Source organism: Lissotriton helveticus, chromosome 5_1, assembly GCF_964261635.1.
Source record: "Lissotriton helveticus chromosome 5_1, aLisHel1.1, whole genome shotgun sequence".
Taxonomy (NCBI): Eukaryota; Metazoa; Chordata; class Amphibia; order Caudata; family Salamandridae; genus Lissotriton; species Lissotriton helveticus.
In genome coordinates this window covers 1,695,910,272-1,695,924,710 of record NC_136065.1, presented here as the reverse complement: position 1 = coordinate 1,695,924,710, position 14,439 = coordinate 1,695,910,272, and the positions used below count along the sequence as shown (strand labels likewise).

The window sequence follows — 14,439 nt, the reverse complement described above, 5'->3', positions numbered from 1 at the left end:
CACCGGAACCTGTCCAGTCTCCACCTTCATGCGTGGAGATTGATTGGCGACAGTTGAGGCCATTTGACTTGCCTCCTGAAGTCTGTGATGTGATTCTGGCAGCCAGGCGTCCCTCCACAAAAACGGTATACGCCTGCAGGTGTAACAAATTTGAGGCATGGTGCACAGCAAAGGCTGTGGATCCACTTTCTGCCCCCCTTTCAGAGGTTCTCCTTTTCCTTCTTTCTCTTGCCCTGCAGGGCTCTCCTATGGGCACTATCAAGGGCTATCTCTCGGCCATTTCCGCCTTCTTAAGGCTTCCTGATCAGCCTTCTCTTTTCAAGTCCCCTGTTGTAAATAGATTCTTGAAAGGCATCACACACATGTTTCCTCCTGTTCTCTTCATGATGCCTCAGTGGGACTTGAATCTTGTACTGACTTATCTGATGTGCGCTCCCTTTGAGCCACTTCATAACTGTCCTCTTCGTCTTCTGACTCTTCAAACTACATTCCTGGTTGCCATCACCTCTGCCAGGAGAGTGAGTGAGCTCCAGGCTCTGTCTTCTAAGCTTCCTTTCCTCTCCGTCCATCCGGACAAGGTTGTTCTGAGGACTCGTCCTTCTTTCCTGCCCAAGGTGGGTACAGCCTTCCATATTGGGCAGTCCATCACCTTGCCCATCTTCTTTCTGCCTCCACATCCCTCGAAAGAGGAAGAGAGGCTCCACTGTCTGGACCCAAAATGTGCGCTCTCCTATCTAAACCGCACACGCCAGTTCCGGGTGGACGACCAGCTCTTTGTTGGTTACATGGGTGCTAAGAAGGGACGGGCGGAGCACAAGCGGACCATCTCGATGGGTCGTTTTGTGCATCAAGGTCTGTTACTCCTTGGCGAAAAAGGAGCCTCCAGTGGGGCTGCGCGCCCATTCCACTCGGGCCACGGCGGCTACTGCTGCCCTGGGTCGGGGAGTCCCCTTGCAGGACATTGGTCAGGCAGCTACGTGGGCCCTGCTGCACACGGTTGCTAAGCACTACTGCCTGGACAGCCAAGTCCGAAGAGATGGCTTTTTCGGCCGTTCCATTCTCCAGGACTTTCTGGTGTGATCTTGGTTCGCAGACCCACCACCGGGGTTTGTATTGCTGGGGTATCTATTCTAAGGTAAGGAATCTAACACTAACCTGTTTCTTTCAGATGCACAAGTTACTTACCTTCGGTAATGATATATCTGTAGGAAATAGTAGTTAGTGTTAGATTCTTTACCGCCCCACCCATCCTCTAGGGTTAAGGTATCTCCCTTTGAGGGCCCTAGTTTCATGGCACCAGTGTCGGTTTCTTGCATGGCTCTGCGTTCCTGGCGTGGAAAGCTATGTACAGAACTGACTTCAGCGAACGAGGGCGGCGGCTAAGTACTCCGACGTCATCCCTGGGATCACGACACAGACGACGGACGCGGAGCCGCAGACGACGCCTACCGACGCGCAGGGGTACTGCTGATGAAAACTTTCTGGATCCAGCCTGACGCCTGGGGATATTCTAAGGTAAGGTATCTAACACTAACTACTATTTCCTACAGATATATCGTTACCAAAGGTAAGTAACTTGTGCTTCTGTGCCAATTTACATGAGTAAAACAGTAGGTCTTCCGAAACCCCAATTTCCTCTTTCCACTTTAGTGCCCATTCCTCAATGTCATCTTGTGCAGTTCGGGGAAGGCCCCCTTTAGCAACGAGATCATATATTTCCTGGGGTCGTTCCCTTAGGCTCCTGACCACTAACCAGACGGGCAACTAGAGCCAAATTTCGAGAGGGGAAATAATTAGCTTTTTCCTTCCCCTCCCTCCCCCCCAAATCTTTTCAGCCCCCCCCCACACACAACCACCCCCCCTCCCCAAAACGATTTCTTGTAGGGGGGTGGTGGGGGGGAAGCTAATTTTTCCAGCCATAGGCAGAGTGGCTCTAAGAAGGGGTGAACAAAAGCCTCATTAACAAGTAAATGGTCTTTTAAAGACCTGTGAAGTACTCGGTGTGGCTGCAATTAGACGGTCGCCAGCCCACGAAGCTGTCTCAGCCCGGGCTGACACACATGAGTGGGGGGGGGGGGGGCTGAAGCCCGGTGAGCCCAATGGGTGTTGCACCAGCTTGATAAGCCAAAAACTCGCTAATCCCCGACCGGCGAGTCGCACTGCTACAAGAAGATGAGGTGTCAGTTATAACTGCCAACTCCTTCGAAGTCCTAGCCCCGTCCACCTGGTAGCCAATTATCCGTTTTGTGGTTACTGCCATACTACTTGCCGAAAGCGCCCGGGGTAAGGGCTCCTAGTTCACCCACACCCACCAACACCCATCTGGAGGTGGGTGGGTGAGTGAGTGAATGAGAGTGAATTACTTAAAGAAAGCCACATTCGCCTCGAGGCATCTTGGCACTAAAACTGTAATTTCCAACTGGAAGAGGAGACAGGAAGAGCCTAATTAACCCCTTGGCCGCGGCGCAAATTTCCGACGCAGCGCTGGGGGGGTGGGGGCGAGTGCGGCGCTTCCACGGTCATGACAGAACCACACCGTCATGAGCCACGGGCGGCCTGTGCTCATGGCGGCAGGGCTCAAGTCTGGGTACCACGCAGGTGGACGGCGGCCCCCCACTTATTTTACCAGGAGCTCGATAACTGGAGCAAATGTAGCCACACATTCACTCTTTGGCCTCTCTGGGTCGAGATCGGAGCTTATTCAGAACGCTGTTCACGCGCTGGTTTCTCTGATGCAATCGCATCTAAGGGGTGTGCGAGGGAGGCAATGAGTCTGATGGTGCAAGCCACCTTTCGTGACGGCACTTCCTGACGTGACGTCAGCGTCCCCCCCACTTCTTTTTTTTAGGACTTGTGCCCTGCATGACGGCATGGTTCTGTCACGGCCCCACCCGCTCACTAATTCGCCCACACAGGCGGGGAATCAGTGCTGCGTGGGCGGAGCGGCCTGCTATGACGGAACCACGCCGTTGTGTGCACCCTGCACCCGGGCTCATGACGGCCTGGTTCTGTCATGAGCAGGCAAGGGGTTAATAAAACAAATGTATTTTGAGAGCTCACTTGAAAGCACAGTGGTCCTCAATTGATGTTTTCTTTTACCAAGTGTATACAGTTCATTTTACCCAGCAAGCTCCAATTTTGTTTGTGGGAATGAATTCCTCATGTACATTTTCTGTCTCAACATGCATATGCACACGCTTCCCTCCGATATGCCCAGTTTAATCTCCTCTGTATATTCTGCTTTCTTTTGTTTGTGTTTTTAATCCCTATACATTACCTTAAATTACCTTAAATGTGGTACCCATATGCTCTCTCTTTCTGTGTGAATGGTTCCCCTCAGTATACTTTATTCTCTTGTGTGTAATCGATCAGGATATACTTTTTATCTTTGCAATACATTTGTGTGCAGCATTAATTACAGTACATGATTTATTGCCTTGCATATTCATTACTCCCTGTATATGACTCATTGACTGCCATTCCATCTCTCTTCCCGTCACCGAGTGCTCTGTCCCATGTATGTGATAGGTTGTTCTCACATATGTACCCGTTTCTCTTCTGTTATTGGTTCTTCTGTTCTTCATGTCCCAGGTGGCTGAGGCAGCGGGGATTCCCCCAGAGGAGGTGTTTTGTGCAGTGCAGTACTCTGGCACAGAGGTGCCAGTGCAGTGGCTACAGACCGAGCTCCCAAGCGTACTGGACACCGTGGTTGAGCTCACGGCTCAGAAGAGCAATGGAACGGTGGGAGCTGTGACCCACCAGGAGGCAAAGAAGTCCTGGCTGGCCTGTGCTGGGAACATAGAGGAAGCTGCACTGGAGTGCATCAGCATTCGAAAGAAGAAGGTGAGTGATGGCCTTAGGGTTAGAGAGGAGAGCAGTGGAAGCAGGGATACATGGAGGAGAGTGTGGCGGAAGAAGCATATGGTGGAAGGGGGTAGGGCAATGGAAAAGAAGAGTACAAATAAAGGACAACACAGTAATGTAGTGAAAGGAGAAACCGATGACTAGGGTAGGAACGACCTATGGAAGAGAGCTGAAGAATGAACATGAAAAAAGAAAGTGTATTCAGAAACAATTAAATTAAGGCAGAAGGATGGACTTGGAAAAGGAAGTAGGAAAAAAACTGAAAACTATTCTCTTTACTGAAGCTTGGTACTAACTGTTAATACCCTCCCTGCTCTTCTTGAAGCGCTTAGAGACCTTCCGGTATTAAGCGCTCTACAAATTAAAATTAACAATAACACATAAGGGGAGTGCAGGAGAGCTCCCAGCAGGAGCCAGATTGTGTTTGCTTTCTATCTTTATGTGAGATTCGCAGATAACAGAAAATCTATTAGCAGCACATCTACCAGGAGTTCACAATCAAGTTGCAGATCTGTTAAGTCGTCAAAGACAACAGATACACGAATGGGAACTTCATCATCAAGTTCTTCAGCCATTTTTTCAAAAGTGGGGTCAACCAGAGATAGATCTGTTTGCTACAAACCACAACTCCAAATGCCCAAGCTTCGCCGCCAGATACCCACACCCATTATCCAAAGGCAATGCGGTATGGATGAAAGGGTCAAACAAATTTGCGTACGCTTTTCCACCTCTCCCACTAATTCCATTACTGGTACACAAGCTACAGCAACATTCTCTCACATTGATTCTCCTAGCACCAACGTGGGCAAGACAACCCTGGTACACCAAGCTACTAGAGCGATCAGTAGTACCACATCACAAACTCGATCTCTCTCCACATCTACTGACACAGAACCATGGAGTGATTATGCATCCAGACCCAATGCAGCTCAATCTAGCGATTTGGCTCCTGAGGTCTTAGAATTTGGATATCTAAATTTACCACCTGATTGTATGAATGTCATAAAAGAAGCAAGACGCCCTACCACTAGAGAATGTTATGCAGCAAAGTGGAAAAGGTTTGTTGTATATTGTACAAATAACAACATCACTCCCTTAGATGTTTCCATAAAAAACATCAATACTATCTGTTACATCTGCAAAGATCTAACTTAGCATATTCCTCAATCAGGTTACATCTTGGTGCTATAGCAGCATATCTTCAAAACCGACACCACTTGTCATTGTTTAGAGTACCTGCAATCAAAGCGTTTATGGAAGGACTCAAAAGAATAATTCCTCCCAGAATACCACCCTCTCCATTGTGGAATTTAAATGTTGTTCTCACAAGACGTATGGGTCCTCCTTTCGAACCATTACATAAGTGTGAATTACAGTTCCTTACATGGAAAGTTGCTTTTTTAGTAGCTGTTACTTCACTTAGAAGAGTAAGTGAGATCCAAGCATTAACAATTCAAGAACCATTTATGCAACTTCACAATAAAGTGGTTATTAAAACAAATCTAAAGTTTCTGCCAAAGGTCATTTCACCTTTCCACCTCAATCAATCTATTGAGTTGCCAGTATTTTTCCCCAACCACAAACAGTGGCAGAAAGAGCTCTACATACATTAGATGTAAAAAGAGCGCTTCTCTACTACATTGATAGGACGAAACCTTTTCTTAAAACTAAACAACTGTTTGTGTCTTTTTCTCCTCCACATAAGGGAAATCCCATTTCAAAATCAGGCATTGCAAAATGGATTGTGAAGTGCATTCAGATTTATTATCAAAAAGCAAAACGCACTCTATCCATTCCCCCTAGGGCTCATCCTACCCATAAATTAGGGGCATCTATGGCATTCCTAGGAAACATACTGTTGGACCTGGCCTCGTGGCGTGGTTCCCCCCGTTCCTCAGCGCCCCATTAGCGTAGCCCTGCACCCGGAGTCCCCTGGTCGTCCTGCTCCCTGTATGCCCAAACCCCGTAATCAACGACCAGCCCCGCAGGTCCCGTCCCGCTCCCGGCTCCGAGCGGCCAGAACATGCATGCCCCACAAGGCCGGCAGCCATTTTTCCTTCCCAAAAACCCCTGACTCCCGGGGCCTAGCATGACCCCGGCCCCAGCGAAACTTAGACTCCAAGGCGCGCCACTCCCGGCTGGGGGGTAAAGGACTCCCCGAGTGAGATAAGCCAGGGAGTTTCGATGGCACCTCCGGCCTCCCCAGAGAAACTGGTAGTTGTCACACCTTTTGCCCTCCCCTGTGGGCCAGTTTCGATTACACCTATGGCCTCCCCGAGTGCTGGCTCCAGACCTGCTGGGCGTCTGGGAATTCCCGGACGCATCTTCAAAGGATCAAAGAGCCAACCGCCGGACCTCTCCAACGGCCAGCCCCCAAGACCTGAGGCCTCCGCCTGCGAGGGTCCGGACATCAAAGGGCCACTGGACTATATCAAGGCCCGCACCACAACTAGCGGGCAGTTGTATCCTGGACAAGAGAGCCCTGCTGATCTGATCGCGGCTGACCCTTGGGAGAGCTGAACCTCTGAACCCTTCGAGCCCTGCTGACGCTGTCGCGGCTCCCACTCGTAACACGGAACTTGACCATCGGAGCCCTGCTGACGCTGTCGCGGCTCATCCTTGCAAAGACCCGACTAAGACCCCCCGAGCCCTGCTGACGCTGTCGCGGCTCCTCAAGAACATCTCCGGATCGAGCCCTGCTGACGCTGTCGCGGCTCATCCTCGCAAAGGCCGAACTAAGACCTATGAGCCCTGCTGACGCTGTCGCGACTCCCCAAGAACATTTCCGGATCGAGCCCTGCTGACTTCGTCGCGGCTCGAGGAGTACTCTGGTCCGGCTGGACCATCGACGCTACCACCCCGACCTGAGTGAAGCAGCCAGTACGACCATCATCTTCCGTACCCTCCGGCTCGAGGATTGAGAGCTGTGCGCAGGGTACGCTTCGTACTGGCCTAAAAACTGAGACTGTCCCGCTTCCCTCCTCCCTAATTCCTAAAGACTTTACGATCCCTCGATTGCTTGTAAATAAGAGTGCTGATCCTTCTTACTGTTTGATAAAGAACTATTATTGAAAACCTACGGTGTGGTGTCCGTTCGTAAGTGTGGTGTGAGCTCAGTGTGTACGATCCTAGACTCGGAGTCCTCCCAGGTGGGGACCTCATGATAAGACTCGGCAATATCTGTGGGAGAGGTGGGTCCTGGGGTGGTCAGGTGAGCACAACTTGGCCCTCTGAGATTGCCCCTCCAACACATACCATTAGATCATCTGTAAAGCCGCTACATGGCCTACACCGCACACATTTACAAAACACTACTGTGTAGATGTGCAGGCAAAACAACAAGCAAGTGTGGGCCAGACTGTACTCAAAACATTATTTCAAACTACTGCAACAGACATGGGTGGTTGCCACTAAGGGAGAAACTGCTGGGCAATCTGGGCAATAGTGTGTATGTTATGTTATGTTAAAAAATGTTGTTACCGCGCACGGACACCAATTGGTTTCTTGTGGTCTGCAGCCCATATGCCTCGAACGGAAAATGCTACTTACCAGTATGCATCTGTTCTTAGCATATAGGGCTGCAGAACCACACACGCCCATCGCCTCCCCGGCTACCTCTGTCTGTTCCAGTATTATCTTATTTAGATACACAACACATGGTCATCTCTGTATGTACTTGTACAACTCCATCATTTGCCGAATGACGAAAACAGTCTGAAGATGGAGTTGATGCCCATGCCCACTATGATCTAAGGGAGGAGTCATCCAACAGACAAAGACTCTTCCAAGACAACAACAAAGTGTAATCATCCGGGCCCACCACCAGATGGTGATCTAATGCAATAGTGTGTGGTTCTGCAGCCCTACATGCCAAGAACAGATGCATAGCAAAAGTACCATTTCACTGGGAGCGTAACTCTTATAGTCATTAGCGTCTGGGGATGCACGGTGGTTAGCATGCATGAACTATGTCTCATCACTTCCCCATCCAGTAAAAAGCATGGCTGTCCTTCAGCACTATATCAGAGAATGGAAACTCCATCACACTTGAATTAAGAGACTGTGCTATTATAGAAACCGTGTGAAAATGAAGCTGCCTTACCATGAAATAGTAAACAAACGTATGCAATTAGATCATAATTCTTCATCGTGGTTTGTTTATTTTCGTTGAGTTGTGAGGCCATTCACAGTATGCAGCATTGTGCAAAAACTCAGTTGTAAACTGAACAAAAGAAGTGTTGCACTCTGAGATTGGCTTAAACAAGAAAGCTGCATCGATCATTTGACATTGCAGATTGATAAATAAGTGTCACTGAGGATCAGTAAGATAATCTGTTGTATACAGTGATACAGGATGGCAAACATTTCTATGCAGATGCTGTTATGTTAATAACACTTAGAGAGAGCCTTTTTCTGGGAACTCTCACACTTTCGTGAGCTGCTTGCCCATTAAAGTACTGGAGATCCCACCAGTACTGTACCCTGCGTGGAAACCTGGCTTATTTGGTCTGCCATGCTTTGTCCTTAATTCTCCTTGCAACCAAGATAAAAAGGTGTAACCCAAAAAAGCAGCATTCGACCAGTTCCATTAACATGCTTGGTGGCCTTCAACTATAATTGGTTTATCATGTATAACGAGCTGTGTGTTATGTCTTTTCATGAAGTTTGCACACACTCTAGCAGTATAAATAGCTTAGTAAATATGTAAAGCCATAAAAAGAACCACTTTGTTGAGATAAAAAAAGAAAAGATTTAGTCCTATTCACACAATCGATTCGTATGTGGGCAGAAAGTGAGTCCCTTTTCCAATAGCCTTCTCTGATTCAGTGTTAACATCTTTGATGATAGATTTATTTTCAAATTGTTCTCTTTTTCCATTTTTTAGTTATTTTCGATTTCCACGTTTCGTTTTGTTCCGTCTCATTTGAACATCTAGCAGTCAAACTTGCCACTGACAGAAAAACCCAATACATTTTCATATCATGTACTACTCACCAGGGGACAACCTACTCTACTCGGAATAGCAGCAGTCTCTCCCATCAACCAACAACGTACTCCTTGGGGATTTAAACCTACAGTGGAATGAGCACAACACAGCCCTGATGACACTACTAAAATTCTTCCTGGAATCAAACGGCCTTGCAAAACACTGTAAAGAACCAATACATGTGACATGAAGATGCAACATTAGACCTGATCATTGCGGATGAAAACGCCCTAGACATATGTAGGAAGCTGTCTTTTTATTTAGTAATGCCAATGTAACGGCATACATTCCAGACAACCCATATTGGTTTTTAGGGGTTACTTTAATAATCCCAGGTGCTCCATTTGAGGTAATGTGGTTGAGCAGTTTAGGCTTATCAGAGGGAAGTCTTAACCATTTGTTGCACACACACACAATCAATAAATGGTACATACACTCAAGAAGAAATCCAAGATGAATTTCTAAAAATAACGCTGATTTTTATATAATTTTACACACCAAGAATATCAGAATCAGGTAAGTACTTTTGGAGTTATTGATCTTACAAGAAGACAGTAAAAGAATCAAATAACGTTTTTTGAGGTATGAGCCTGGAACGCGTTAATGCTATTCTATGAGAGTGAAGACATATACAGCAAAACAGTATTTGCAGTTGGTGTATGGGGAACTAAGGTGCCTAGGGCCAAGGTTCTAAGAACCACCATCAGTTTGAGTTTACCTTTCCTGGTGTGTCGGGGTGCATAGGTGCTGGTTGGGTTGGTAGGCTTGAGCGCTATACTGTTGAAGCCAATGGAAACTGTAACAACAAGCATTAGAAATGCAATAGGTCTGCCAAGTAAGAGGAATTTGAATTACTGTATTAATTTATGTTAACTATGGGTCAAGTTGAAGTTATAGGCGCATGTTAAATTAGCCACTGCCAATTCCCACAGATCACATCACATGCTCAGACTCGTATCTGAGCGCCCAAAGGGGGGTTAAAGGGAATATCAGGGTGGAGAGGGGGGATGGGAAGGGAGGGGGGTTGGAGGGTGGGGGGAGGTTGCGAGGTGGGGAGGAGAGTCTAATAAAAATGGGAAAAATGTTAGAAAAAATTCACTGTACCTGGTATAATGTTTTTTTCAAAGGGAATTTTGGAAACTGTGAGATGTTTGGAAAATAGAGAAAATGTATTAGAGTTTGAACTACAAAATTACAATGGGGAGACTTAGTATGTGCACTATTAATGTTGGGGGTCTTAATGACTGGGGAAAGAGACAGAGGTTAGGCCAATACATTAGACTAAGCCAAACTGATATACTCTGTCTTCAAGAGACCCATCTACCATGGGTTATTTGATATTTATTTTGATATTTATGGGAATTTGTAAAGCGCGAACATTCGCTCCCATGGGAGCATCTTGGCGCTGAGCTTGCGAGCAGTAAGTAGATGACAAATGGAGTAGGTGAAACGATGGAACTAAATGGCTGCCAGTACGGAGGTATCTGATTGTTGGTACACCCAAGTCTTAAGGAGTTTTCTGAAAAGGGTAAGAAACATTTATTGAATATAAGAGGATACGAGCTGCTGGCTAGCTCCTCCCAAACCTCTAATATTAGAGGAGTTGCCATATTGGCTAAACCAGGTTGGGGGGGGGGGGGGGAGAAGACGATACCTAGCAGATGCTCATGGTCGCTGGGCAGTTGTTGAAATGAACTTGGGCTTTACACTATGCACTATATATGGGTCAAATCACGATGATCCTGAAATCTTTGACGATCTTGAGATTGAATTATTGAACTGGCCCTCTCCTCTTGTGGTCTGTGGAGACCTAAATATCTCTGCGGATTTCACAGAATCGGGTATGAGTACCCCATATCAGGGTCGGAAGCCCAGGGTTTTTTGCGCCATAACTGCATTAATTAAAACCCATGGGCTGCAAGATGTATGGGGTGAAAAGGAGACTAATAGTCCTGGGTATACGTACTTTTCCTGTCCTGCTAAAAAGTTTTCTAAACTAGATTATTTTCTTGCTTCTGCTCTACTCTTAAATAGGATGGAAATCAAGAAAGCACCTAAGGTAATCTCAGACCACAATCCATTGATACTTCAATGGCACACTGCTACCCTGATCAGACCATTATCAAGGTGGACTTTTGAAAGGAAGCTACTAGCTAACAGTTAATTTGTCGCACATTTAAAGAATTGGGCCCAAAGCTACTTCGACATTAATCGATATAGTACATCTCGTAATATGGTCTGGGAATCATTTAAAGAGAGGGGAGGTCATTAGCTTTTCTGCAAAGCTCAGGAAGGACATCAAATTCCATAATGAGAACCTTCTGACTCAGCAGACGTGGAAGAACTGTTGGTTAGAGCGATACCCAGGGGCATGAAATCGAAGAAACACAACAGAAAGTCGTGGTTATTAAAGCAGAAATAAATCAGTCATTATCCCAAAGAGCGGCCGATCAATATCAAACAGACAGAGGCTCAATGTATGAAACCGGTGAGCAGGCGGGTAAACTATTATCTCTTAGAATTAAACAAAAGAGTAGCCAAAATACCATTAAAACAAGCATTTACAATGCAACGGTTTCGCCTTTGTAAAAGTTTGAGCTATTGGCATTGTAAATGACAAATTTTGTATTTATGTGTTGGTTTTGAAAGCAGATAAATAAATGGCATTGTCATTTACAATGCCAATAGCTTAATCTCACAAATGCGAGACCTATTGCAGCTGCATCAGACCCCACTACACATCTATCCAGCACTACAACACACGTGCAGCTGTGTCACCATTAAAGTGTTACAAAGCACCATAGACAACTGCACCAGCCATCGCACCCTGAAGGAGCCCCAGTCAGCACCGCCCAGCTATGCACCAGTGTTCTTCCACTGCACGACACCCCATCTGTGCACTAGTGCACCAGCCATCGCACCCTGCAGGAGCCCCAGGCAGCACCCCCACCAGCTGCACCAGTGTTCTTTATATGCACGACACCCCATCTGTGCACTAGTGCACCAGCAATCGCACCCTGCAGGAGCCCCTGCACCCCCAACAGCTGCACCAGTGTTCTTTAACTGCACGACACCCCATCTGTGCACTACTGTTCACGCGGAGTGCACCAGCTCTCCACAGCTGCACCAGTATTAATAAGCAACAGGCGCCAGTAACCCCATGGCTGCACCTCTGCCCTCGAGCCGACAATGGCTGCCTCTCCCGAGCTGCACGAGCTCACACACTGCTGCTCTGGTGCAACCAGAGTTGCGCCAGTGACCCCAAAGCACTACATCAATACATCTTCAAATCTTTCTTTTCCACTATTCGCATCAGCAACCCCACTGCCTGCACCAGTCTCCTCCAAGGGCTGCACAAGCGATTCCCTAAAATGCACCTGCCCCTCCCGAGATGCACACACATTGCTGCTCTAGTGCACCCCGGGTTGCATGAGCGCACCATAACTGCCCCGGTGATCACTCATGCACCAATGCACTCGCCAGTTCACCAGTGTCCCCAAAGAACTACACCGAGCTGCAGCACCTCACACTTTACTCCTCCAGTGCAGCCCCATGGTTGCAAGGTCCAAGAACAGCACCAATCCTTCCTAAAAATGCACCAGCAAATGCAGAGCTGGGCAATAATTAATAATTAGATCTGGCTTGACAGTGCAACTGTCACTTGGCCTTTTAACCTACACCAATATTATTTTACACTTCCATACAAGTACATATTCATTCCCATACTCTCTGCTTGTAATGCTTCGTATTAACCTACAACATTCCTATAAAGCCAGATCTATTCGCATTGCCAATGTTATTGCATTTTTATATAGCACGAACGAGGCTCAAGGGCATCGGAGAGCACTATTTACCTGACACACGGTCAGATTATTATTTGTTTATCGCTGAAAGAGTAAGTTGGCCAGAATCATCACCGTATTTGAGCCAACACCGCAACTCGAACTGGTAACCAATGCAACACCAATTCCTACCTTGTCCTCAATGGCCTCCAAGATTGTTTAAGTGAACTAGCTCACTCTATAGATAGATCCTGACGCCCTAGCCCCACCCTCGCGACCTCCAGGCCAGCAGCTGGATTAACCAATGCCCAGGTGGAGGGGGCAGGCATGGCCAACATCTGTTTTCTGTTGCCACTTTTAGAAGACATCATCCCTAAAGATCCCACTCAGTGTAACACCTCCAGACTTCTGGCTGCCGTCTGCTCTCTCTCATAGTGCACATGACGTCAGACGCATCCCCTCTCTAAATGCGGCCTTGCGTGCTGGCTCGAGCCAGAATGTCCCCGACCTTGGCTGACCGTCTGCAGAGTTCGGTACAGCACAGTCTCTGTCGGGAGGTGATTGGCAGGGGCACAGTGACGCAACATTCATATCAGCAGATAGCCTTTGGCCATCGACTCCTCCCATTCCTTCCACGCGCTGCTCTTATGTGATGGAGGCGGGTAGAAGAAACACTTGCTGCCTGTGACAGGCGTCTGTGCGCAGCCTGCTGGAAATAAACGTTCGGCCGTAATGTACTTTTGTCTGCTGCTTTTCGCGTAGGTCCGGTCATAGAAACTTAATTTGTGTAAAACCACCGTGCCCTCCTTAATCGTTACGCTCTGACGAGGCATAATTTGAGCAGTGGTAGGCACCAGCAGTCTTTTAGAAAAGGGGGATATGTTTCCTCATCAAAGTTTGGCCCAAAGTAGGAAAGAAGAAAGACAAATATATGAAATCAGTGACACGGGGAGGAAGCAGGGGTGAGAAAGAATATGCAGGAATGAGAACAAGTCAGGTCCCGGGCCGGCAGCCAATCACAGCGCGGCCCGGGGAATGACGTCACGGGGGTGTCCCGGGCCGGCAGCCAATCGCAGCGCGGCCCGGGGAATGACGTCACGGGGGTGTCCCGGGCCGGCAGCAAATCACAGCGCGGCCCGGGACACACGGCAACAAGGGGCGGGACTTAAAAAAAGAGTCAAACGCCCACGATTCGCGTTCTGACCGGGAAAGAGTGATGGACAACCATGTCTTCCAATGGCTAACCTCCATTTATGGAGCTAGCCAATGGAAGAAGGGGCGGTTTCTAGTCCCCACTACTGAGATAACATTAGATTTCGCCCTGGGCGGAGCACTGCTTTGCAGTGCTACGGCCAGGGCGAAACCTAAACATCCGCGAAGGAACTCAGAATTATTCCGAGCCAGAAGAGATACAAGGAATCTTTAAAAATTACTATCAGGCACTATATAAGTAAGAGATAAGATCGGACTTCATTATTACAAGCTGGGATGATTTGGGACCAAAAATGACACAGCAAGATGTACTTAGGCTGGAAGAAGATATATCAAGGGAGGAAGTAATTGAGGCTATGAAGGATCTAGCTATAGGGAAAGCGGTAGGACCAGACGGCATCCCACTGGAAGTATATAAATGTCTTCAAGATACTATAACTCCCTTATTAATGGATCTATTTAATGGCATAATTTATACCATGGATATCCCTAGTTCATGGAAGGAAACAATCATTGTAGTATTCCATAAAAAGGGTAAACCTAAAGATGAACCCGGTGCTTATCGACCGATATCCCTTATTAATTCAGACACAA

General features: G+C 47.4%; 1 protein-coding gene across 2 annotated transcripts in view; it reads left to right on the top strand.

Moving 5' to 3' along the window:
* The window catches only part of RNF31 (ring finger protein 31), a 482,477-nt gene that overhangs the window by 241,014 nt on the left and 227,024 nt on the right, over positions 1 to 14,439 (top strand). The window contains exon 10 of one of the 2 annotated variants that reach the window (XM_078644957.1): positions 3,592 to 3,843. The exons of the other annotated variant lie outside the window; for it this stretch is intronic. Coding sequence (XP_078501083.1) covers positions 3,592 to 3,843 — 252 coding nt within the window. The remainder of the gene's footprint in view (positions 1 to 3,591; positions 3,844 to 14,439) is intronic. 2 annotated transcript variants of the gene reach the window in all.